Source organism: Anoplolepis gracilipes, chromosome 10, assembly GCF_047496725.1.
Source record: "Anoplolepis gracilipes chromosome 10, ASM4749672v1, whole genome shotgun sequence".
Classification (NCBI taxonomy): Eukaryota; Metazoa; Arthropoda; class Insecta; order Hymenoptera; family Formicidae; genus Anoplolepis; species Anoplolepis gracilipes.
Window position 1 is genome coordinate 7,269,054 of NC_132979.1, and position 25,792 is coordinate 7,294,845.

At 30.3% G+C, this 25,792-nt stretch overlaps 4 protein-coding genes across 6 annotated transcripts in view; 2 read left to right on the forward strand and 2 right to left on the reverse strand.

Moving 5' to 3' along the window:
• Positions 1-6,649, forward strand: part of LOC140670515 (proton-coupled amino acid transporter-like protein pathetic) — a 23,728-nt gene extending 17,079 nt beyond the window's left edge. For all 3 annotated transcript variants that reach the window (XM_072901156.1, XM_072901157.1, XM_072901155.1), the window contains 3 exons: positions 549-956; positions 1,730-2,090; positions 2,484-6,649. In XM_072901156.1, the coding sequence (XP_072757257.1) occupies positions 549-956; positions 1,730-2,090; positions 2,484-3,074 (1,360 nt within the window). In that variant the 3' untranslated portion in view covers positions 3,075-6,649. The remainder of the gene's footprint in view (positions 1-548; positions 957-1,729; positions 2,091-2,483) is intronic.
• On the reverse strand, positions 5,918-14,044 carry Cap-d2 (CAP-D2 condensin subunit). The gene is made up of 20 exons (XM_072901150.1): positions 13,667-14,044; positions 13,210-13,344; positions 12,896-13,074; positions 12,687-12,826; positions 12,484-12,565; positions 12,329-12,391; positions 12,013-12,246; positions 11,537-11,869; positions 11,241-11,433; positions 10,799-11,121; positions 10,319-10,711; positions 9,944-10,188; positions 9,738-9,858; positions 9,208-9,665; positions 8,862-9,116; positions 8,377-8,649; positions 8,165-8,307; positions 7,753-8,082; positions 7,514-7,645; positions 5,918-7,206 (listed from the first exon to the last, which is right to left on the reverse strand). The coding sequence occupies exons 1-20, from the start codon at positions 13,779-13,781 to the stop codon at positions 7,085-7,087; spliced, it is 4,269 nt and encodes a 1,422-aa protein (XP_072757251.1). The 5' UTR covers positions 13,782-14,044; the 3' UTR covers positions 5,918-7,084.
• A 988-nt stretch (positions 14,045-15,032) lies between these two features.
• On the reverse strand, positions 15,033-18,131 carry Phax (phosphorylated adaptor for RNA export). The gene is made up of 4 exons (XM_072901037.1): positions 17,719-18,131; positions 16,241-16,844; positions 15,538-15,816; positions 15,033-15,379 (listed from the first exon to the last, which is right to left on the reverse strand). Exons 1-4 carry the CDS (start codon positions 17,767-17,769, stop codon positions 15,114-15,116), a joined length of 1,200 nt encoding a protein of 399 aa, XP_072757138.1. The 5' UTR covers positions 17,770-18,131; the 3' UTR covers positions 15,033-15,113.
• Positions 18,132-18,551: 420 nt separating this feature from the next.
• Msh6 (DNA mismatch repair protein Msh6) lies at positions 18,552-25,585 on the forward strand. The gene is made up of 20 exons (XM_072900339.1): positions 18,552-18,820; positions 19,133-19,297; positions 19,408-19,502; positions 19,595-19,657; positions 19,756-19,962; positions 20,037-20,171; positions 20,246-20,381; positions 20,783-21,063; positions 21,149-21,274; positions 21,379-21,463; positions 21,547-21,832; positions 22,036-22,191; positions 22,561-22,718; positions 22,828-22,916; positions 22,983-23,273; positions 23,346-23,561; positions 23,634-23,813; positions 23,910-24,087; positions 24,170-24,321; positions 24,486-25,585. Exons 1-20 carry the CDS (start codon positions 18,697-18,699, stop codon positions 24,741-24,743), a joined length of 3,381 nt encoding a protein of 1,126 aa, XP_072756440.1. The 5' UTR covers positions 18,552-18,696; the 3' UTR covers positions 24,744-25,585.
• The last annotated feature ends 207 nt before the right edge of the window (positions 25,586-25,792 follow it).

The window sequence follows — 25,792 nt, forward strand, 5'->3', positions numbered from 1 at the left end:
ATATAGGAAAAATTACAGCTGTACTAAACAACATGTGCAAACAACGATGAAAAACCTGCGTAATAGATTAGAACAGTGTAAAATAAATACGGAAGATATATAAGAAATGTAAAAAAGTTTTTATAATTTTATAAAATAATTAAGATAAAGTAATATATACTCCAACGATATTCTATATCTTATTATTATCTAACAAGAAATAAATATTTAAATTATATTTTAATTATTTATTTCATTTAGAAAATCAACAGATTTTTTATGACTCATTCTATATTAATATAACAATTTACTAAGACACACTTTTTCATCAACTCGTCAATTTTAATGAAATTATATTCCTTTTTGCCGACTTTATAATTTTCGCGATTTTGCTGATCAAGTCTCGATTGAATTAATCGAACAACCGTAGATGAAAAAAAGCAGCAGCAATTTTATAAAAAAAAAAAAAAAAAAAAAAAAAACACTTGTATATACGTAATTTATATTCTATTCACGGAAATTGTCGGCTGTAATTATGCTGTGATATATTAACGTTGCCGGTTTTCCAGATACAAATGCGAGAAAAATGACGTGCCCATTACGGTCACAAATGGCTCGACCTTGCCACTCGTGGAGCGACCGACCGATGAAGAAGCCGCCCTTTACAACCCATTTGAACACCGCAAACTGGTCCATCCTACTTCGGACCTTGACACGCTTATACATCTACTCAAGGGAAGCCTGGGCACAGGCATCCTCGCGATGCCGATGGCTTTTCGCAATGCTGGCCTCACTTTTGGTCTTTTCGCTACATTTTTTATCGGTGCAGTTTGCACATACTGCGTTCATATATTGGTTAAATCCTCCCACGTCCTGTGCAGGCGGTTACAGACACCTAGTTTGGGCTTCGCTGATGTGGCAGAGGCTGCCTTCCTAGTGGGACCAGAGCCCGTTCAAAAATACGCCAGACTTGCCAAGTAAGTGTCATTATATTATACAAAGGACATATAAAAATTGATAGAAAAATGCAATTTTTTATACTATGTTATATAAGATTTTTATTAGCTTGACTCTGATATAGCAACCGAAGTAATCAAACCGTACTAGAACATTTTCGCATGTTTAATAATTTGTGGTAGAGGCGTGGCTAGTTTTGGTATCTAGCTAGTTAATACCATGCTATACTAAGCAATCAAGTAGGATAAACCTGTAGAAAAGAACCACGAATGTTTTAACATATTGATACCAGAATAAGCTCCGTCCTTAATAATAACCCAGCTAGCAAAAGTAGTCATTTTGACATCAAAAAGAGTACTTTTGACGTCTTTTTGACGTCAAAATAACTATTTTTGCTATCTGGGAACCTTGGTATATGTTTCAAAGAATAGTCAAAAAATTCCTATAAAAGCTTCCTTCTTTTCTCCTTCCTTTCTTCTTTTTTCCCTTTTTTCTTGCCTTCTTTCTTTTTTTTTTTCTCCATTTTTTCTTCCTTTTTCTTTCCTCTTCTCTTCCTTTTCTCCTTTTTTTCTTCTTTCTTTATTATTATACAATCCCTTTTCTCTGCTTCTCCCTTTTCGTTCCTCTTTTTTTCTCCTCTCTCTCTCCCCATCTCTTTTCCTTTCTTTCTTCCCTTTTTCCCCTTCTTCTTCCCTTTATTTTCCTCTCTCCTTTGTATTATTGCTATTAATCTCTTTAACATTATTTTGAAATATTATTAATATTTTATTATTATTATCAAATATTATTTCAGAGCAACAATTAACTCGTTTCTGGTGATTGATCTGGTCGGTTGCTGCTGTGTGTACATAGTCTTTATTTCAACCAACCTTAAGGAAGTCGTAGACTATTACACAGAAACCGACAAAGATCTACGGATGTACATGGCCATGCTTTTACCACTGCTTATTATTTTCTCTCTTGTGAGAAACCTTAAGTACCTCGCGCCATTCTCGATGGTAGCGAACATATTGATTGCCACCGGCATGGGTATTACCTTCTATTACATCCTTTACGATCTGCCCACTATCAGTGATGTTCCAAACTTTGCTAGTTGGTCCCAACTGCCCATGTTTTTTGGCACTGCCATCTTTGCCCTCGAAGGCATTGGTGTTGTAAGTATGCGTATCTTATTTTATTAAATATGTAATAACTTCTGTGGTATTATATCATTAATATAATAGATAGGTACACATAAATGATATTAAATTCATACGATGATGTTGAGATATATAATATGCAATTATTTATATTTGCAAGATTATGGCTATATTTAATAATAAAAAGCGTAACAAAGTGCATTGATAAATAAATTAATATTTTTATTTATTAGAATTTTAAAAATAATTACATGTGCACATATATTACGGTGAATCTTATTTATATAAGATAATCTCATTGAGATGAATGGAAAAATCAGATCTAGAATATGCGTGAGAGTGAATGTGTTTACAAAAAAAAAAAAAATTAACTATAATTTTCATCCATTTACATAAAATCTGTTTCAGGTGATGCCGTTAGAGAATAATATGAAAACACCATCGCACTTTGTTGGCTGTCCAGGTGTTCTCAACACTGGCATGTTCGTCGTCGTATTATTATACAGTACTGTTGGTTTCTTCGGCTATTGGAGATACGGGGAGAACACGAAGGCCTCTATAACACTTAATCCCCCGCAGAATGAGATACTATCGCAATCCGCCAAAATAATGATCGCTATTGCAATTTTTCTCACTTACGGACTCCAGTTTTATGTGCCCATGGAAATTATCTGGAAAAATACAAAGCAGTATTTCGGCTCTCGGCGATTACTCGGCGAATATCTCCTTCGCATTTTATTGGTAATCTTTACGGTTTGCGTAGCAATCGCTATTCCTAATTTAGGCCCGTTTATCTCCCTTGTCGGCGCTGTGTGCCTATCTACATTGGGTCTCATGTTCCCATCGGTGATTGAACTGGTGACTATCTGGGAGCTGGAGAACGGCCTCGGCAAGTGGAACTGGCGGCTGTGGAAAAATATCGCCATTATTGCCTTTGGTGTTTTGGGCTTCGTTACCGGCACCTATGTCAGTATACAAGAGATTCTGGAAGCCAAATGAGGCAGCAAGTTCGGCGCAAAGAGCGGTCCAACTACTCGTGAATATTGCTCGTCGTCTGATACTATATTGACACGGTGAGTGCGTGCTAGACGCCTCTTGCGTGGGAAATACGATGGCTATGGGCGGATAAATTAATATCGACTTAGAAAGTATCTCTTTCGAGATTTTACACTCTTCCTATAGCACAATGACTATGACAATAACGATGAAGATGACGACAATGACGACGAAGACATCAAAGAAGTTTTCACATGGCCGAACTCTCATTTATCATTACCTTAATACGATAGGCAGATTCATATTATTACCAATGTACGCGTATCGATTCGCGATATAAGATCAATCAAGAAAGTTTGAAAAATGATCATATCACACACTCTTAATAATTAACAGTTATCATCTTTCGTGCGAATGTTACGCAAAATCATTGTTATTTATAGCAGGATAGATGCAGACTATTGTATTAGGTTGGTGCAAAAGATGTAATATTTGTTAATTATAAAGGTAAAGACAAAATTCTAAACATAAAAAGGAAGTAATCAATTTTATTAATACAAATAAAAATAAAATTTTATTAATTAAAATAATTACTTTAATTAATTAAAATTACTGACGAGAAGAAAATCAATATATTTTATCTATTATAGAAAGAAATTGTTTAATTTCCTTTTTTAAACTTTTTAAAAAGAATCCGGATTACTATTTTTATTTAACATATTTAGTAATAAAACAACAAATCTTTAGCGCTAACTTAATACTTTTAACTATGATCTTTAAATTAATGACTGTGTATTTGACGAATTTTTATAATGATATATAGTATAGCAGAATTAAATCTGAATATGTATTATGGTACCGGTCTCCAGAAGAGAATCCCAATTTGAACTTTAATTATAAATGCATGTTTTACACATTTTTTTTCTATTCTTTATTTTATTTAATCATCCCACATTAGGTATGTGAACGCCCTTTTTTTTGCAGACATTACAACTGCGGGACGGTTTTCTAGAATAATGCGACATTTGCTTGTCGCACGCATATTTTATACACTTAACATCTACGCGCGGTGCATGCGTGCGTGTGCCTATAGAATATCTCAAAGTAAAATAATCAAATATTTTATATATATTTTATGGATAGAAACGCAAGAAAAATATATAAACATTGGACCGAAAACATTTTATTAAAAAAAAATTATAATTACAATATTAAAATTATTAATATGAAGATAATATAGTGAACTCATTGTTGATATAATATAAGATAAACTAGCGGTATTTATCTAAGTAATATTTATTTACTCCAGTTACGTTTTTTTTTTTTTTATAATAAATTTTATCTGTGATGAATTGTTTAAATAAATGAAAATATATTATATAAAAATCAATTTGCCATAAAACTTATTAAGATTAGTTTGACGTACACCAAAGTAAGATAGACATGAATTTCGTAAAATTCAATTTTTTAACAATGCCAAATTTGTTTTTAAAATTAATTTATAAATAAAGGACAGTATATATTTTTTTAAATAATATTTTTTTATTGTAAAAACAGAGAGAGAGAGAGAGAGAGAGAGAGAGAGAGCAAAGTTTGATTGTTTAACTTTTGGATATTTTGCACACGCACACATAGAATACACACATACAAATACATATATATATATATATATATATATATATATATATATATATATATATACAGACACACATATACAGACATACACACACAGGGTGTTTCGGAGCGAAAGCGACAAACTTTGCTAGTGTGTACGGAAGGTCATTCTAAACAAAGTAGATTAGATATGTATACTATAAATCGATTCGACTTTGTTATCAAGATATGGACTGAAATGGCGATTTATCCTTTAATAGTAAAATTAAGAATTAAAATTTCCATTATAATTGAAGTGAGTATTCCACCACTGCATCGTTTATGATTTTTACTGTGTGGTCAATAGTTTGTTAAGCGAAGAGTCAATTTCCTAGTCTTTTGCAAAACTAATTCGACAATCTCGATATTTTCTATCTGCCTCTGTCATAAAAGTTCATTGCGACAAATATATCTAAGACCTCCGCCATGAGGAATCGATTTGTAAAGTACTGCGTTTCGCGGCAGAATGTCGATTAAGTATCACATCAATTATCTTCAGACTAAAATTAATTTGACTTTTAGAAAAATCGTTCATATTCTTCTAAATGTAAAACACTTGTAAGACATTATAAAATCGCTTATTTTCTTCAAGAGAAAATCAAATTTTTATTTGAATCATTGCTGCTGAAATCGATCTATAGATTCCACAGCATGTGTATTATTAAAAAATTATATACATTCAACTCTAGAATAAAAGACACTTTTCTCACACATTTCTAAAGTTTAAAACCAAAAAATTATTGAAAACCAATTTTCTTTTAATCAAATTCTTGCACAAAAATATTTTATTTTATTTCTAATAAAAAAAAAAAAACTATTTGATTTTTTGTAACTATTTTTCTGGTTCTAAGCTTAGAAGAACTGCTTTCTTCGGATGTAATATAGTTGATCGACATGATTCTGCTGCAAACCGCTGCTCTGTTCCTAGTGCGTGATGCACAAAATCGTACAAAAAAGATTATCCATAAGATTAATTCATAAGAATAATAAGCAGAGAAGTACGTAAGTGTAGTAATTTGATGCATGCTTACTAGTGTGTAAGATCGCGAGACGTTGTCGCGCGCATTTTCGTCAGGATGCAAGATAATTATGTTAATCGGTTTTATTGTTGCGGGAACAGAGAAGAAGTTCTTAGAGACATGTTTAATTCTTCGCATATATTAACTTTAAAATCGGAAGTGAAAGACGAATACATTTAGATGCGTTATTATTATATTATAAAACTATATTGGTAAAGAGAAGAATAAAACAAAATTTTTCCAAATTTATCACAATAAGGAGTTGAAAAAATTAAAACATATTAACAAAAATAAAGCTTAAAGCTATTGATTATTTTATTAATCAAGTCGTGGTTTTTTATATACTTAATTGTATTATCAAAAATGTTGATTTATAAATATTAGGAATAATAATCTCTTCCTAAATTACTCAAACAAGAAGACAAACTTTACTTTTCTATAAGAAAAGATTTCTAATACATCTTTTATTCAGATCTTTTCATAATTTCCAAATTTATTTCAAACAGTATTAAAGAGAACTTAAATTATTCCTTTAGATCTGTCCGATATCGTCGCAATCCTTATCTTTATATAAGCGATTTTAACATACATATCAGATCACACGTATACATCCAATATGTAATATATCTTTTTCATATTCATCTCATACATGCGAAAAACTCAAATTTCAAACCGATAAGTGAATACATTAATTTAATGTTTTAGCAATTCATAAAAATGTTTAAGACAAATAATTGTAGTACGATAAAAACTACTAATTATACCTGAAATAAATGGAAAACTGTTTTGTGACCGGACCATTTTTTTAAAACTATCCTTATCTAGCTTATATGAATTTTGAAAATTTCTAATTGTTTGTTCCTTCTTTCTGAAAAATCCATTATAAATAAACTTATTTTACTCATAGCTTATTTTTATTGTCTATCAAACCTGCTAAGACACACATAGTACCCCATATCTATATTCAATCAACAAACCGTACAGAAACTAAGTTTAATGAATAATTAACACATCAAAATTTATACTACAAAATCATAAATAAATAATTTGCTGATATATAATCAGCGTTTTGCTATCTAGAATATTGACAAATAAATAAATAACATACTTTCTTTAATACATTTAAATAAATATAGAAATATATATAATTAATTTTTTAACCTATTTTCTCTTGTTTTATTATGAAATAAAACAACCTGTTATATTTCTATAAATTTACTTGCTTTATTTTAATTTGATTAAAAAATTATATTTATTAATTTTACAGAATAAAATTTACATTTTAAAGTTACTAACAAGTAATTCTATTATACTCTTTATTTTTGTTTTATAAGAAAAAAATTATTTACGTAATCGAGTCGACGTCCTAGTCTCTCGTAATAGTTTATTAGTTTTATTTCGTTTTAAAACTGGCGATACACTATCATTCACTGTAGTATTTTTCCTTTGGCCTCTTTTTTTACCTAAAAAAGAAGAAAGCAAAATAAATTCGTACTATTCATTATTCCATTATTTTCAACACTGTATGTAACAATCAGTTATTTATAAGAAAATTATACAGTCGAAAAATCATACATAGTACATCAAAGTCATACGAGTAGTTAAAATGAACTATAAATTCAAGGTACTATAATTTCAATAATATTTGATTCAATTCGTTATACACAATAATTATTTTTATCTAATATTTATTTTAATATAAATCTATGTAGAAAATAGTTATTTCTTACTATATATTTATAAATACAACAAATATATACAAACAAATACCATGCTTTGCAGATAGGGTAGTATTTGAGACACTTTTATTGCTGACATCATCATCATCATCATCATCATCATTATCCTTTGCAGCTGATTTTGTGTGGAAGTCTTTTTTATTGATTAATTTTTTATTTTTCGCTAAAAAATAAATATAAAATATATATAATACATATAATGTATATATAATGTGTATATTTTTAGTCTTGATATCTAAGAAATTATCAAAATCGGTTTTATCAACTCACATTTTAAAATAGGTGTGTTATCTGTATCTTCCTCGGACTCATCGGAACTATCTTCATCATCGCTTTTGTCGTTCTTATATTTATTTCGACGAATACTTTTTCTATTCTTCGGTAAGGACGGAGGTGGCATCAGTTGGCTGTCTGCCACTTTCGAGTTTTCTGTTTCCGTATCTAAAAGTTCTTGTATTTTCTCTTCTAACTCTGTGCAAGCGGCGTTAGCGTCCGCCTTTTTTTTCGTCTGCTCAATGATATGTTGTAACGCCGTTAATACCGGTTTATAATGAATTTTTTCCTTCAATAATGGTAAACTTTCGATAAGACGCCGTATACCTTAAGAAAAGAAAAGAGAGAGAATAGAATTTATTACTTTCAATATAAATTACTACTATTGAGCATAAATTACTTGACTTACTCTTTCCACTGAATTGTAAGAGTGAAAGACAGTAGGAAAGATCACGCCACTGTCTTTCTGTGGTAGCTAATTTAAATCTAGCACAAATTTTATCGATTATAGTATCAATTTGTCTCTCTTTCTGCATTAAACCAAGAATGTATCTGCAAATTATAACGTCAATGAAATACTTATAATTTTTGTTATTGGATATATTGGGCTATCATATTTACCTGATGGTTTCCTGAAATTGTTTTTCGTCGAGATTCAATTCAGGATCTGCTAAGCGCGACAATATATCGGGCACTATATTATACAAAGCGTTGCCTTTCTGGGCGAGTTGATTGAAGAATTCTTTCGTGTCCTGTTGTATTTGTTTATCCTCATCAATAATGCAAAGAGCTAATTCTGAAACTTGCCCTTTCACTCGTATCATCTCTCTCATTATCAGATTCGATAACATACGAACGCATGTTCTACGCACGTTCACATCCTCATCTTGAAGTCTAGAAAATATGTAAATATTAATACTAGTACATTGCAATTCTACCTTGTGAAAAAAAAAAATATATATATATGTAATTTATAATTTATAACACATATTTCTTTAAATACTGTATAAAATATCATTTTCATCTAAATTAATATTAATTCAGTAATCGAAAAATAAAATATTATATGTTTAAAATATTGATTTTCTGAATAAGAGCCAATTTACCTGCCATAGATATGCTTCGACCATGGTTCCACTTGATTTGGAAATCTAGTAGCAAGATCACTCATTCCGATCAGCATGTTTGATCTTACTCCAGAATATGACGATCGTTCCAATATAGTAACTAAAAGTTGCAAAGATTGTTCGCAAAATATAGAACTCACTGTCATCATTTTGCTGAGCGTGAGCGAAGCTGCGGCCTGTAGGTTCTCATTATTATACTTGTCGTGATACTTGCATACATCCAGTACCAGTGGACTGTAATAATTATATATGTAAGTTGCATGTCTCTATTATCCCAGTAGATTATCATTCTTGCGCAATTATTAATCACTATTCGAATACATACACAAATTTCGCAAGCAAACCATTCCCAGTGACAATCTCGGTTTCGAGTATGTTATTTACGAACTCTGCTTCGGCGTCGTCTGTTGCACCTTCTAAAGCTTCCTCGCCGTTATCCTCGGTGACTACAGAAATCGCTGAATTGTTTCTATTTCGTCGCGCATTTGATAAGATTGACGAGTTTCTCGACTTGGATTTAATGTCCGATGTTACAGCTTTCGACCTTTTCTGATTTTTACCCTGCATTTTTCGCACCGCATCTCTACGTTTGAGTTCCTTGTAAACGGACATGTCTAAATGAATCATTTGCTTGATGGCAACGTGTCCAATTATATAGAGCAGTTTGGAGAGTATAGCACTTGATATATTAGGTGCTTGATTCGTTTCTATGTTCATGAATTGACTCTTCTCGGTAATGTCCAATAACAATTCCTTTATCAATTTGTCAGGTTGATTTGCTAACTGGAATTTAAAATAAAATTTTTAACGCGATATCCTAAATATATTTAACCAATACATAACAGTCCCACTTACGTGATATATAACATTAATTGCATCCATCGCAAAAGAGACGTAAACATTCTCGTTCGCGCTGATAAAAGTGTCTATTAACAATACCAGGATTTGTTGGAATATATCGTGATTGTTGGAATACCTGTAAAATGAGAAAAAATCTTTTTTTTTTTATTGTACTATTAAGAAACTTTGAATTATTTTCACCACTTCGAACAAATGCGTACCTCAGAGACGATTTTTCGACATCTTTGTTATTTTGTTTTATCTTTAATAACATTCTGCAAGTGTCTCGTGCGAGAAGAAGATCGTCCTTCGCGCGCGGACCTAATCCTACCTTCACTAACACATCTAGATTATCGATCACAATGTTAGATTCTGCCTGAGCTATCATCGTTATTATCATTAACGCAGTTCTGCTGTCTACCAGCGACGTGTCCGGATATTTCATGGAGAACTTTTCCCATAATACCTATACACATACAGCATTAGTTAAAATATTAAACTCGTTATGAAACTTATGGAAAGTTTAGAGAGTATTTATAACTTGTTATCAAATAATAATATATATATATATATACTCAGTATTAAATATTAAATACCCGTAACAATTCGCTGTTCAATTCCTCGTTCTCGTACCATGTCACAATCAGTTGAGCTAAAGCCGGACTCTGTCCAGGCTGTAATTCCTTCAGCAAACTGATCAAACGATTGCTACGAGTTACAGCTATTTGACGAGCTGATTGATTGTCGCTATTGATGTCAAGATAGATGTCTTTGTAGACTATAGCCACATTATTACGCACAGACTGATCGCGATGGAATACTTGAAAAAGGGCTTCGCGTACAGATCTGGCCGCACCAGTTAATCCGAACTGATAAGCAGTCCCTAAGAATGTGCATGATTCAATGGCGTCGCCAGCACATGTGGAGAACAACAGCTTCTCCGTTATCGGTATCGCCTTTTCCAACTGAATAGCAAACTCGAGACAATTCTGTAAAAAAATTTACAATTATAAATTTACAATTATAAGTTCAAAAGATTCCCTTTATTTTATTCATTTTTTGTTTATGTGACGTACCGTTAAGTAATTTATAACGCGCTTTTGCAAGCTTATCTCCTCTTTTTTCTTGTTATCTTGCTCCGATTTGCTTGCATCAACCGTTTTCTCGTCTCCATTATCTGTCGAGTTGTTCTCCGATTCTATAAAAATTTTCAACAAAAAGGCGAATAGACACTCCTCTTTTGCTGCAGTGGAAAGATCTTTCATTTCAGGGGCTTCTTTCAATGTCATACAAGTCTTCCACAAATATGTCACAGCTTTGGTGACTTTTCGGCTTAATAATAATTGTCTTACATGTTCAAAAGCATGATCTGCATCAATATTCTCTTTGTTTTCCATACCTATATTAAATAAAATTATGTGTAATAAATCTTGTAATCTTACAAATATTTTGCTTACAAAAAATGAAGAATCAATAAATAAATACGTCGATAATGTATTAAGTAATAGAAAAACTAACATGATTCATTCATGTATTCCGTTTCATTTTCAAAAATCTTCTTTATTGTCGCTTTAATTTCTGGCTGTAGAGTATTCCAAAGTTCGTATCTTTGCATATGACCGCGTCCACTAGTACTTGCGATTTGAGCTTGCAATTCTTGCAATTTTGCTTTTTCTTTTTCCAACGATTTGGATAATTCATCACGAGTCAACTACAAAATATATTTTAAAAAATAGAAAAATATATATATAAAATCAAAAAGTTAGTTTAATTATGGAGAAAAGTGATGTGTTTAGTATTCAAAGTACACATACCTTGGCAGCAAAGGGATTGCTTTGCAACATAGCTCGCAACAATTGAAGAGCTTGTTTACGAACATGTGCACTTTTATCTTCTAAACGCAATGCAGTAGCAGCTAAAAGCTTTGCGTATCTAGCTAATGGTACAGCACCATCGCAACATAAGCGCTGCCACATTTGAAGCACCTTCGATCTGACATAAGCATGGCAATCCAAAATATGTTCCTCCAAATTATTTAAGCATTCATCGCGTTGCTCTTTCTGTTCATCTGTGAGATCTTCGCCAGTTAAAGCTTTTTGCACTACAATGCCCAAGACTCCAATCACGCAATTTCTCATAGTATAAAACTGTAAAATAGTTTTCAAGGTTTTTGTTAGAAACTGCTTTCAATTAAACTATCTCTATAATTTTAATTATACATTTAACTTAACATATTCTATATTAAACTATTATTTAATCAATAGAAAAAGAATTATGATAAAAAACATGCCTCATTCGATAGATAATCTGTGATATCATCGAGGACAGGAATTATAAGATCAGGCTGAGAGATAGCAATGTTCTCGAGAAACATGGATACATTGCGATTTTCCGCTTCACCAATTTCGCTCTGTCCGATTTCATTCATTACTTGTTTTATCAAACCATTACAACCACATTCAGTAGTCATATGTACTATGCCAGCTGCTATAGGTACTGCTAGTGAGTCATACAATTTCACCAACTGCAACATTGCAATGTACATTATATATTTTTAAAACAAATATACAACTTATATATATAATAATTTATTTAAACATATATACCTGAATAATTCTCACAATGCAGGTAATCCCATGATTGTATTTTTTAATTAAAGTTCCCAAAATCTGTTGTGAATAAAGATATAACATTAATATATTAAAATAATTTAAATATTAATATAATAAAGTTTGCACTATACAAATATAAATGACAATACCTCAAATATAGTTTGTCTCACATGTTTTTGCTTAGCATCTTTACTCTGTTCCAATATTTTATAACATATCTGTGCTAAAGTCCTGCAAATATTACACTATTACAATATCATATATATATATATATATATATATATATATATATATATATATATATGTGTGTGTGTTTGTTTGTGTACGTGTGTTTTGAAATTATCTAACTTACATAACAAATGAATTGTCGACGATTGGTGGTCTCCAAATCTTATACAATGGTATTTGTAGCCATCGATATAAAAGTTCCAAAGCTTTCTGTTTTGATTGCTCCCATTCTTCTTCAATATCAGATTTTGCACCTTTTTTAGGCTAAAAATGATAAATTAATCTTTAATTATACAATTTTATAACACATAACAATATAAATAATTCTTATACCTTTCCAATATTGACATTTGCATTTTTCATAACACGTTCATCTATATGACTAATAAACCATGAAAACAAATATGCTAGCATATTATTAATGCATAAATATGTTTTTCTGTCCTCTTCCTCTGTAATATCATTACCATGATCAAATATTTTTTCCAATTCGTCCACAAGTATTTCCACAGCTGAAAATTATGTTTGTATAAACAAACTAATACTGAGTAATTTATTTATTTTCATCAATTACATTATTATATCTCTCGTAAAACAAAAAGCACTATTTATAATACATAATGTAAACTTTATATAAAGAATATTACCTTTATGAATTCTAGTAAAACCACGCAGGCAGACCACAAATTCCACTTTACTGCCATGAATAATAATAGAGAAAAATGTATCAAAATGACCTAAAATAAAATGTGAACCATTTGCTTGCAACGCTGGTCGTGTACCTGCAATACAATTTCAACATTATAAACTATTCAACTATTATTATATTCTTTGCATTTATAAGTTCATTACTGCCAATCTGCCAAAGGCAGAGAGAAACACCATGAGACGCTTCTTTTCCTGTAGCGTTCCTCAGGTACAAGGAAGGAGACTTAATTATAGGAGCATAATATGCAAAGAACTTCCTTTATTTTACTTGCACTTGTACTAATATCATAACTTAACTGTTACAATTTTTAAAATATAAATATATATGAGATCTTATTGTAGGAAACTGTAATTTTAATGGTAAAATTGGAAATTAAATTTATATATTGTAATTACCATCAAGAGCCTGTGATATCATTCGCAAGGGCACAACCTCTTCAACAAAATATTGTTCGGCATGAGAAGTCAAAAGCTCGTCAGCCACCAAAGGAATCACAAAGTTTTTTATCATTTCGACGTAATTCTGAATTCAACTATCAGAGAGTGAAAATTTTAAATACTGTCATAAACAGTCTTTGTATATTATATATCCCTTCGTAATAAATATCTTTGAAATAATACTTCTTCACCTCTCTCTCTCGCGTTATTCGCATAAGATGTTCGATCAGAAGTTACATGTACTAAATAAACGTCAAATTCGTTTCATTTCAAATTCACTACTGCCAATGTGCACCAGTTCAGTTTGTCTTTCTTCTACTAATATGGAGGAAAAAAGATAAACTCTGAACTAGTGCACATGGCTACACTGACTGCGGCATAAACGAAGGCATCCAATGAGACGCTTTTTCTCCGCAATACAGGACGCGTTCGGAAAGACACTATTAGCGCTAACAGCGTCGTTTTATCTTTGTTCAACTTTTAACGAGTAACAAAGACAGAATGACACTGTTAGCGCTAATAGTGTCTCACCGAACGCGCCTACAGTGTCGCTAACTGGATGCATTTTAGGTGGAATTACAGACCGAATCCACTTTTCGCTGCCATGGTAAAACAACCAATTGGTTTGTGTCCGTGCTAAATCCATATTCCGAACGAATTTCAAATTGATATTGGACCCCGCGCGTTGATAAATGCAAAACTCTGAAGGTTTCAAGATAATCAACGCTGAGAAATAAATTTTTATTTTTTTCTAAAATTTTCCCGTAACTGCATTTAAATTTGAATTGAATAGAAGAAATTTTAGCTCTTTCGTTTTTTATCAGTTAAATTCTAATCTTTAATTTTCAATTTAATTTAATGATAAAATATTTATAAAAATAATCATGATTTACTGATTCAACAAATCTATAAAAAACTTGTGGATACAAATGCTTATTTTTTTCACATTATTCTAATATATTATTCAACAAAATAATATATTGGCACAGATATATCTTTATGTCTGTACTTACTATATTTTATTTTTTTATATAGATTTTTTAAAGGATTTAAGTATCGATATTACACATTTTACATAGGTATAATTATACTTATTTCTTAAAAAAAGTATTAAAATATATATGTATAAATAAATTATATATCAAGTATTAAAAGAATAAATTATACAGTGTGTCAAGTATTATACATAAAATAAAAATAATTAAAAGAAAAGCTAAGTTTTTGATTATGATTTTTAGTCTCTATTTCTCTCTCTTTATCATTCTCTCATTTATATAAACATGATATACAATTTTATATAAATTATGTTACACCTATGTACTACTTTTTCATATGCAATTGATTATAATTATTTATTTGTACAAGTTACACTGTCAGGGTATGTGCAAATATAAAATCTATACTTTTAAAGTACTTCCATGTAATCTACATCTGCTCCAATATCAAGAAAATCATCAGTGTAATCTTGGACATGTCTTTCTCGTGTCAATGGTTGTTCAGAATGATCAGGATCATCCGTTACAGGGCTAGGTGGTGGATTCGATACTGTGCGATCAGAATCTAATGGCATTCTTTCCATGCCTTCACCACGTCGTAATCTTGCTTGTTCTGCAATTTGCGTAGAAAGTTCCGCCCTTGTTAACAAAGTTGGTAAATCTTTTTCGGATTTGCCTATATAATTTCAAAAAGAAAAATACATTTATATTAGTTATATTAGGTATTTTTTATATATATATACATATATATTATATATACACACACACAATTTAATATTTTAAAATAAATATTATAATAAAGTATAATTAAATATAGTATAAAATATTATTTACTTTCAAAACTTTTCATTAGTTCCTGTGTTTTTTGTCTTCTGTCATTCATACCAGCTTTCTTCCTTTGTTCGCTGGTTTCTTTTTGATCATCGTAAAATATCTCTCTTATTTTTTCTTGAGGGATATGTTTGTCATTTTTCACTAACCAAAAATACACTCCACCAGCAGTTCTTCTTCGAGATCCATTCATTATCAACATTCCACCAGTCTCTTCAATTTTTTTGGTTTTTTGGAAAAAATCAATAGCTCTCTCTTTACCAATTATATCCACCACTCGTCCTAAAAAATATAAAAAAGAATTTCTTTAATATTAATATATATAAATAAGATAAGATACTTCTTATAATTTGCAAATCTTTGATATATATATATATATATAAGAAAAGATACTTCTTAGAATTTGCAAATCTTTGATATTATATTATTATTAAGCATCATATTAATATCGTTAATCAAAAATAAAACTAATAACAAAAGTCTTTTTGGATTTAAATGAGAATTATAGTTGTGTTATCTACATGTATTCCTGAAACTCAATTTGACGAAAATCCATTTTCTCAATTATTTATTATTGAAATTAATATTTTATAAAAAAGTTTTCTTAAACAAAAATCAAAATTCAAATTTGTTAAACAATTTATCGTTACAATTGAATATATTAAAAGTGAAAAAAAGTAACAAGCATTAGCATAGAGATACTTACTTATAAGAAGCTCTTTTTTTTCATTGAGTTTAGTTGTTATATCTACAGCAATGTCAGCATCTGTTGAATCCACAGTTGTTGATAAATCTGCTACTATTCTAGCAGAACCTTTCTGATTGTCAGAATCCATAAAATTTCTCCTTTTTCCTAACCTAAGTTTTACATTATGTCTGTCTGAATTCGTTCTCTTGTTAGTAAATCTCTGTTCAATATCTTTTTCATCATCAGAACTATTATTATTACAAGATTCTCTGCCATTATGTGAATATCGCAAAGTAAAGTTATAACTTTCAACGTTACGTTCTTGATACAATTTCTTTGTAACACCAAATGATATTAAGTCCTCAGTTAAAGATTCTTCCTGCATTTGTGTACACCATACTTTATATTTATCATTTTTACTTGAGTCCCTTGATAAGATGTGTTTTTTTAATTTAAGTTTAGGTCTTTTAATGTTAGTATGCGTGGAATCTGAATCAGAATCACTTTCAGAATCTGCGGAGTTGTCAGATTCATCATTGTATCGTATGTTTGTACGTACATCTGTGGTAGGTGTTACATGAGGTCTTTGCAAAATCTTATATCCCCCGAAAACATCATTTGGCTATATAAAAGAAACAAAAAATTATTATTATTATAAAAAGTACACTCTTAAACAAACTTTTAAACAAATTTTGTAATAAAATAATGATAACTTATTTAAAAAATTACTTAAATTTTTAGATAATTAAGATATAAGTAGTTAGATATAGATTTGAATAAATTATTTTCTCATAATAAATAAATGAAAAAACGATTTTTTCTTATTTACACTTAATGAGAAAATAATTTATTAAATATATAATAAATAAATAATTGACTTGTCTTGTTTTATATTAATTATATATATATATTTAAAATATTATCTATTCTAAAATATATATAGAGAAAAAAAAAATTAAAATACAAGGCTCTAATATAAATAATATAAAAACAAAAAGAGCTAGTAAGAGCCAAATGTAGAAAACAAAGTATGAATAATTATCTTTATAAGAAACTCTTTTAATTAATTATTAAGATCTTGGTCCTTCTTTTTAAACCATCTTCAATAACGAATATAATAATACATGGTATAAAGCTTATATTTTGTTTTCTAGTAAATTATAATATAATTTTAGACAAAAATAGTTAACATAAAATAAATCAATGTCTGTTTTAGAGACTGCTAATATTAGTAAATACTATTTTAATACTTAAAAGGATAAAAGTTATATTGATGATACTGCATATATCATTTTTTTCTATGCAAGTAATACTATTGATATCCTGTATTGCAATATATATGATAAAATTATAATAGAAAAATATTGCTAAAGAAATTATATTCTCTTAATTATACTTTAAATCGTTAATTAAGAAAATAAAATTCATCTATCCTAGAGTGAGCTTATATAATTTAGGTTAGATTTCGTTGAGATGAAAATTTCTAAATGACTCACCTCGTCATCAATGATTTCACCATCTTCCAATTCCAATGGTTCAGCTTCCATGCTTCTTATCAGAGATTATTTATTTATTTCTTTTATATAAAGAGAAATATGAAAGAGACGTTTTACAAAATCAATACTTTCAAAGTATCATAAAACCAATATACGTTCTCTCTCTCTATTTCTCTCTCTTTTTTCTTTTTTTTCAAACAAATGGCGATGTCTCAGTCTCAATATTTAGCAACGTGCACTATTTATTTCTTTTTTTCCGTTTGATTTCTCTGACATGAATATGAGAAATTTTTAATACTCACAACCTACTTTTCATGTGAAATGTGAACAGCGTTAAACATGGAGTAACATATCCAAGAGATGCCATCTCGTATTTTATCTTCCTTTCTTCACGATGTTCGCGCATAGACAAAGCATGGTGGAAAGAATTCAAGGTGCACGGTGCACATGTTGACCCGTCTAGAAAGAGAGAGCAACATCAGTATTCAGGATATAGTTCTCTTTTTCCAACATATAGACCGGTATTCGTAGTTCGTTCTTAGGCCGGGTCTACAATCGATGTGGTAAGCCTTAAGCCGTAAGAAATTAACCAATCACAGTTGACTTTAGAGAAGAACAATCGAATATGATTGGGCAACTCTTCCGACATCCGACTTACGACAGCTATTGTGGAATCACCCTTAGTGATCCAACGAAGATCTAAATGCAAGAACCAATCACAATAAAGAATCACTAAGCGCTCACTGATTTACTTTCTCTGCTGAATGCAGCCAATAATAATATGAATACCGACCAGAGTATAGAAAGCGAGCATCGCGCATGCGCGAGATATTCCCTCCAATTCAATAACACTGGTTCTCTAAAACACGCCGCGAAAACTGCCCAACGCTTATTTATTGAAGTTTTGCTGGTTATAATTTATATGAATGATATCTGTTGAAATTCCTCCTTTTATATTGTTTGTATCGGAACGAAACAATGCCGAAAGTAAATACGATACTTAATTATTTCACGTCTCCAAAAAGCGTGAAAAAGCCAGAGGCGAAGAAAGAGCAGGTAGAAAAGAATTTGCAGACGCCCAAAGCGGAACAAAAGAAAAAAGGTTTGTCTCGAAAAAAGATTTCTCGACAAATGTATTATGAGACACACGTGTGTATCGTATAAAATAAATTGTCGCTTTGTATGTTATTTTTTAGCATTAGACATGTAAAATGACGATTCATGTAATTTAGGTTTAAAATCCACTTACATGGGATGCAATTTCTCGTGGCTTTTGATTTATTAAATATTTGAATGTAAAATAATATAATTAAAGCACACACAAGCTGCATACAGTTGCATTTACTGTATTATAAGTTATTGTTATTATAATTCTTGTGTTGGTTATTGTACATTGTATTATGGTTATACACAGAGCTTATTGGGAATAATGGAAAAGAAAATCAAAATACTAATGATAGAAAGAGACTATATAAGAAGAATGATGATAAGGAAGATGAGTCTAAAAAAATTAAAAGGAGGCGCATAATTATTCCTGACGATTCTTCTGATGAAGATATTGAAAATGAAATCAAGCCAGGTTTGTAAATTATATAAATAATATTCTTGAATCAATTATTATATGTACAAGAAAATATTTAAAAAGATATTATGTATATCATCATTATATATCAATATTCATCATTATAGATTCCAAATCTGATGAAAAATCTGAATCCAGTTTGGAAGAAGACATAGATCATAAATCTTCAACAGAAGAAGAATCAGAAGAAGAAACACCAGAGGTAAGAGTAATATATATTTCGAGCTACTTTAAACCTTAATACTATTGCAAGAAAAGTTGTATTTAATATTCTAAAAAAATTTTTTTTTTAAGAAAAAAAGAAAGATATCCAGTGCTAAATCCAAGTCAAAGCAAACAAATTTATATAATAAAGCAGTGAGTATATCATCAACTACAATAACTAATGCTTTTATATATTAAATTTTTATGATTAATATATTTGCCATTCTTATAATTTACATTTGATAATTTAGGATAAAAAAGAAGTGAAACAGCCTGCACAAAATCAAAGTCAGACTTTGAACAATGGACTTGCTACCACACATGTTTGGCCTCACTTGAAATTAGATTTTCTGCAGCCAGAGAAAATAAGGGACATACACAGGAGAACATTAGACGACCCAGATTATGATCCAAGGACACTTTATGTACCAATTGATTTCTTAAACAATCAAACTCCTGTAAGGGTCTTATCGTTAAGTATTATTTGCCATGTATCAACATTGACAATTAACTATTCCTAAAATTTGTTTAGGCAATGAGACAATGGTGGGAGTTAAAAAGTAAGCATTTCAATTGTGTACTTTTCTTCAAAGTCGGTAAATTCTACGAGTTGTATCACATGGATGCAGTTATCAGTGTTAATGAGCTGAGCCTCACATATATGCGAGTAAGTCTACATATTAGAAATGCCAAAGTTATTCTTGAAAATCCATTTTGTTGACTTATTCCTTATTATTAAAGGGTGAATTCGCGCATTCTGGATTTCCCGAAATCGGCTATGGTCGTTATTCGGCGAGTCTCATAGAAAGGGGTTACAAAGTTGCGCGAGTCGAGCAAACTGAAAATCCAGAGATGATGGCAACACGCTGCAGTAAAAGTACGAAGTCTCACGAAATAATACATTTTGTTACATGTAGAAGCATATGTATTTAAATTATAATTCTACAGAATGTTTTATAAGTTATGTTCACTAATTGCATAGTGTTATTTAATGAAAATTGAATCAAAAAGTCGGCCTCTCTGCAATGCTTACACAAAGAAGAATTATTAAAAATTTTTAAGATTATTTCTACCTATCAAGGCTTTATATTTCGTGTATGTTTTTCTACAGAGTGGCAATGATTAAATAGATCTTTTCCATAATTATACATTTGTAGATAAAAAATTTAGACCTTTCCACCTTATCTGTTTTATTAAAAAATAGCACTATGTAATTAGTGAATTATATAAAATATCTTGTATGAATGATGGATATTTATGTTTTTTCTTTTTTTATAGTGACTAAGCCAACAAAATTCGATAAAGTTGTGAAGCGAGAAATTTGTCAAATCAGTACAAAGGGCACTAGAGTATATACTCCATTAGATGTGGAAGCATCTACACCAAACTCCAATTATCTGTTATCTTTAGTAGAAAAATGCAATCCTGGTCAGACAATCAGCTCCTTCGGAGTATGCTTTATAGACACGACAATAGGCGAATTTAATCTCAGTCAATTTGACGATGATTATTGCAATTCTAGGTTGTTGACTCTATTGGCTCATCATCCACCGATGCATGTATGAGACACACTATCAGGAGTTAAATTATTACTTAATTATTGTTAACAATAACTTTGTTACAAGTGGTGACTTTTGGTTTTAGGTAATATACGAACGTGGTAATCTATCGCGAAAGACTTTGCAGCTTATAAATAACACTCTACCAGCAGCGCTAAGGGAACCGCTACAGCGGGAAACGCAATTCTGGTCTGCTACAACTGTATTAAAAGTTAGTATAGATAACAGATAATGCTTGTTGTTAGTATATAAATGTTGCATATTGATATATACATAATATTTATTATACAATAAATATTTTTTCTCTTTTTGAAGAATCTTCATGAAGGCGATTATTTCAAGAAGGAAAAAGATTCCAATTTTGCATGGCCTGAAAGTTTAAAATCATATCTTAATGAAGGTATATATAATCATGATTGAAAAAATGTTTATATACATATTTTTTTGTATATAATATATGATTATCTTGTTATTATGTATTAGGAGATAGCTTGGGTTTAACACCAGCTAATAACAAAGAATTAGCAGTGCACGCACTAGGAGGATGTGTATATTTATTGAAAGAGTTTCTTCTCGAGCAGCAATTATTGGCACAAGGTTGCTTCAATACTTACATTCCGCCAGATTTCTCGGCTGCAAACAATCGCGCAGGCCTCAATTACACAAATACTATGGTGATAGATGCTGTTACAATAAAAAATTTAAGGATTTTTGGTGATAATTCTCTCAATAGTATTCTGGACCATTGCTGTACTGCATTTGGCAAAAGGTATATCTTATATATTATTTTTTTATTTGTGTTCGTATTAGTATTTAAATTTTGACTATATTTATTTATACTTTAGTCATTTGCTTCTTAAAACTTCTGTATATATTGTTTTATTATATTTGGAACCTTTTGTTTATATACTATATCTATTTTTTTATATACTCTGTTTTATTTTATATACTCTGATAACACATTCTTTTTAGATTGTTGCGTGAATGGATCTGTAGGCCATCTTGTCGTAAAGACATTATAATGAAACGCCAGGAAGCGGTGCAGGAATTGGTAGATCGAATAGACATGGTACAATCAGCTCGCGCAATTTTGTCAACTCTGCCGGATCTTGAAAGATTATTAAGCAAGTAAGTTATAAAAAATTTTACTTGGATAAATTTTCGAAATTTATATATTAGGATATACAGGATATACAAAAATTGTTGGAACCTTTGTGTTTGTATGCATAAAATGACTTTTAAAATTCAATTTTTTATGATTTTATCATAATATATTTTACATGAGAAAGGAAGTGAATTTATATAACAAAAAACATATTTCTATTAAGAAAACAGAGTATTTGCTTCTACTAAAAGTTCATCTTATATATAATATGAAAAGTCCCATTAAATCTTAAAACACTGAAAAAAGATTTATTTTTATCTTTAATAATTATTTAGAAAACGACTTGTAACGATTTATATGAGACACTATATACATATCTTGTGTTTTAACAGAATACACGCTCAGGGAAATGCAGCTAGAATGAAAAATCATCCTGATGGCAGAGCCATCATGTTCGAAGGCCCAACATATTCGAAGAGAATAATTGTAGAGTTTACCATGACACTTGCTAAGTTCGAAGAAGTTTTAAAGTTTATTGAGCTGTTTAATGGTATGCTTATTTTATTACGTAGCAAATTTTATTTTATTTTTACATACATTTTATTTTGTTATATATTGCAAATTTTATATGTGATAATTCAATGATTGTTTTTTTACAGATTTTAAAAGTAACTTGATAAACCACTGTACCCAATATGAACCAGATGGTGATTTTCCTCATTTAAGGAAAGCATTAGATTACTTTAAGGTAAAACTCATTTTCAATAATTCTCCTTATTACTTATTTCTTTTTTACATAATGTACCTATTTCAGACTGCATTTGATCATGAAGAAGCTAAAAAGCAAGGTTGCATTGTTCCTAAGAAAGGAGTAGATGCCGAATATGATTCGGTCTTGACTGAACTTGCAAATAACAAAAAAGATTTAGACAAATATTTACAGAAACAAAAACAGCATTTTGACGCAAAAGTAACATTTTTCGGAACAGATAAGAAACGTTATCAAATCGAGATTCCTGAGTCGCGAGTCAAGAAAGTTGGTCCTGGGTATGAACTACAGTCGCAGAGAAAAGGTTTTAAACGTTATTATACTGCCGAGGCAAAGGTAAAAATAATAATAATTTATATTTTGTGATAAAATTTTAACGTTGTACAAAATTAGTTTTGATCATTACAGGAACTTTTAGCAAGACAGATAAATACAGAAGACCAAAGAGATAAAGTACTGAAGGATCTTAACAGAAGAATATTTGCACAGTTTAGTGAAAAGTATGATATGTGGCATAAAGCGGTTTACAAAGTGGCTATCATGGATGTACTTATTTCTCTAGCGGATTACGCTCGAAACGGCGATATGTGTATACCAGAGATTCATGATGGATTAGATGGCCAAGTAATTGTTAAATATTACTTATTAATATTATTCATTCATCAAGAGAATATAACAGTAAACGTTTTTTTATAGATCTTCATCAAGATAAGAGATGGAAAACATCCTTGTATTGTATCTGATAACTTTATTCCCAACGATACTTTGATAGCGACTGGTGACGCTGCCTCCTTTATGATTTTGACAGGACCGAACATGGGAGGCAAGTCAACTCTCATGCGTCAAGTGGGCTTAATCACAATCATGGCGCAGATAGTAAGTTCCATGAGAAAAATGTAAATAAAATTAGAATGATGAGTTATACATGTAAATATGTAAAATGTGAATTTAATTTTTTTTTTGTATAAATAGGGCAGCTACGTTCCAGCCAGTTCATGTTGCATAACATTGGTGGATCGTATTTTCACACGCTTGGGCGCTAACGATGATATTCTGACTGGTCAGAGCACGTTCTTGGTTGAACTGAATGAAACTGCTACGATGTTGCAACATGCTACACCCTATTCGTTGGTTCTTCTTGACGAGTTGGGTAAGGATAATCTTGCCATAACCCGCTGATTATCGATTTATTCATTTCTCATTTTAAATATGAAACTACATTCTTTTTCTAGGACGAGGCACATCAACCTATGATGGCACAGCAATAGCAGCTTCGGTTGTCGACGCATTCACTAAGTTGAAGTGTCGCACATTATTCTCGACTCATTATCATTCTTTGGTTGAGGATTACAAGACTAATAAAGAGGTCACATTAGCCCATATGGTAAGAGAATATTATAATTACAACCATATAATAGATAAATCTTTTTTACTTTGTATATATATTTATTTATTATTATTTTATTACAATCTCATACCTACTTAATGATCCCAATGTATTTTTTGGAAATTTTATAAAGTGTGTTTCAATAAATTTTAATTTTTTAGGCATGCATGGTGGAAACAGGAGAAGAAGAAACCGTATCGGAAGAGACGGTGACGTTTTTATACAAGCTGAGTGAAGGAGCTTGCCCGAAATCTTATGGATTCAATGCCGCTCGACTAGCAGGCATACCTTCTATTATCACAAAGAAAGCGCACGAGATAGCCAACAAGATAGAACAAGAAACTAATGACAAACACATTTTCATTGCTCTTTGTAAAGCCAACGGTGCTCAATTGAAAAATTTTATTACTGCTCTCTAATATGCCAAATACATTATTACACATATAAGCATGTTGAATAAAAACTCATATAATGATACATTTAATGATATAATTACCGTAACTATAAATCATATATAATATGTAATAAATTATTTCTATTATGACTATTAAAAGAATAATCATTTTTTGTAACTAGATTTGTAAATTGTAAGTATCCTTAGGTGATTATTAATTCAAAAATGATATTAAAAACATAATAGGCATTACACACTTTTCCAGGGAGAAATACAGAGTAAAATAATTTGCTTACAAAATTTTATTATATAATTGTCAGAGTATAAAAAGGCTACTTTTATGACAAGTATATATATATATATATATATATATATATATATATTGTGTGTATGTTAGAATTTAAATTTACTCACATCAAACCATTGCGTAATAGTTTGCGTAGAAAAAAAATGAAACGTGCAAGACTCTGCTGTAAAATAAATACATTCAGTTATGTACTACATCCGTTACATTATCGTAAAAAAAGCGAGATGATGACAAAAATATATTAAAATACATGATGTAAGAGTGGGAAACAAAGTATCGTATCTCTAGACGTGCGCACTTAATATAAATTACGATTATTTTTTAATAATTTGCGAGAAAAACGAGGTACTTCTTCGTTGATCGCGTTTCCTTTCGATGTTAATAAATAGTTAATTAAGAAGGCACGGAGATTAAAAAGTACTTGATTTATTTTTAATGGGTTATACATAGTATTTTTAGAAATAACACATTCCTACTTCTAATGTATAACTCCGAAGTTTCCACAATCCTATTTCACCATTAAACACTGTTTTCTTTATAATTCATTCCTCTGATGTTACGGAATCTTTTTGTAACAGTGCCACTAATCAATATGATACTCCATTCAAGATGTTAATTACCTTGCTAATTATCTTTACATGTACACTTTTTCAATCTCTTCATATCTTTTCTCGATATTTGGCAGGATTTTGAATGGTGCAACGATCTTTTTCTTTCCTCACTCCTAATCAATGTCGCACTATATTGTAATAATCGCGACATTATAA

Coding starts and splice junctions, on each gene's coding strand:
- Phax (XM_072901037.1), bottom strand. CDS start 17,769: ATGGAAGCTGAACCATTGGAATTGGAAGATGGTGAAATCATTGATGAC. Junction 16,845..17,718: donor GTGAAATCATTGATGACGAG/GTGAGTCATTTA, acceptor TCTTTTATATAG/CCAAATGATGTTTTCGGGGG. Junction 15,817..16,240: donor AAAAAAAGAGCTTCTTATAA/GTAAGTATCTCT, acceptor TATATTTTTTAG/GACGAGTGGTGGATATAATT.
- Msh6 (XM_072900339.1), top strand. CDS start 18,697: ATGCCGAAAGTAAATACGATACTTAATTATTTCACGTCTCCAAAAAGC. Junction 19,963..20,036: donor TCTTAAACAATCAAACTCCT/GTAAGGGTCTTA, acceptor AAATTTGTTTAG/GCAATGAGACAATGGTGGGA. Junction 22,719..22,827: donor GTTTATTGAGCTGTTTAATG/GTATGCTTATTT, acceptor GTTTTTTTACAG/ATTTTAAAAGTAACTTGATA.
- Cap-d2 (XM_072901150.1), bottom strand. CDS start 13,781: ATGATAAAAAACTTTGTGATTCCTTTGGTGGCTGACGAGCTTTTGACT. Junction 13,345..13,666: donor GATATCACAGGCTCTTGATG/GTAATTACAATA, acceptor ATTGTATTGCAG/GTACACGACCAGCGTTGCAA. Junction 11,870..12,012: donor CAGATTATCTATCGAATGAG/GCATGTTTTTTA, acceptor ACTATTTTACAG/TTTTATACTATGAGAAATTG.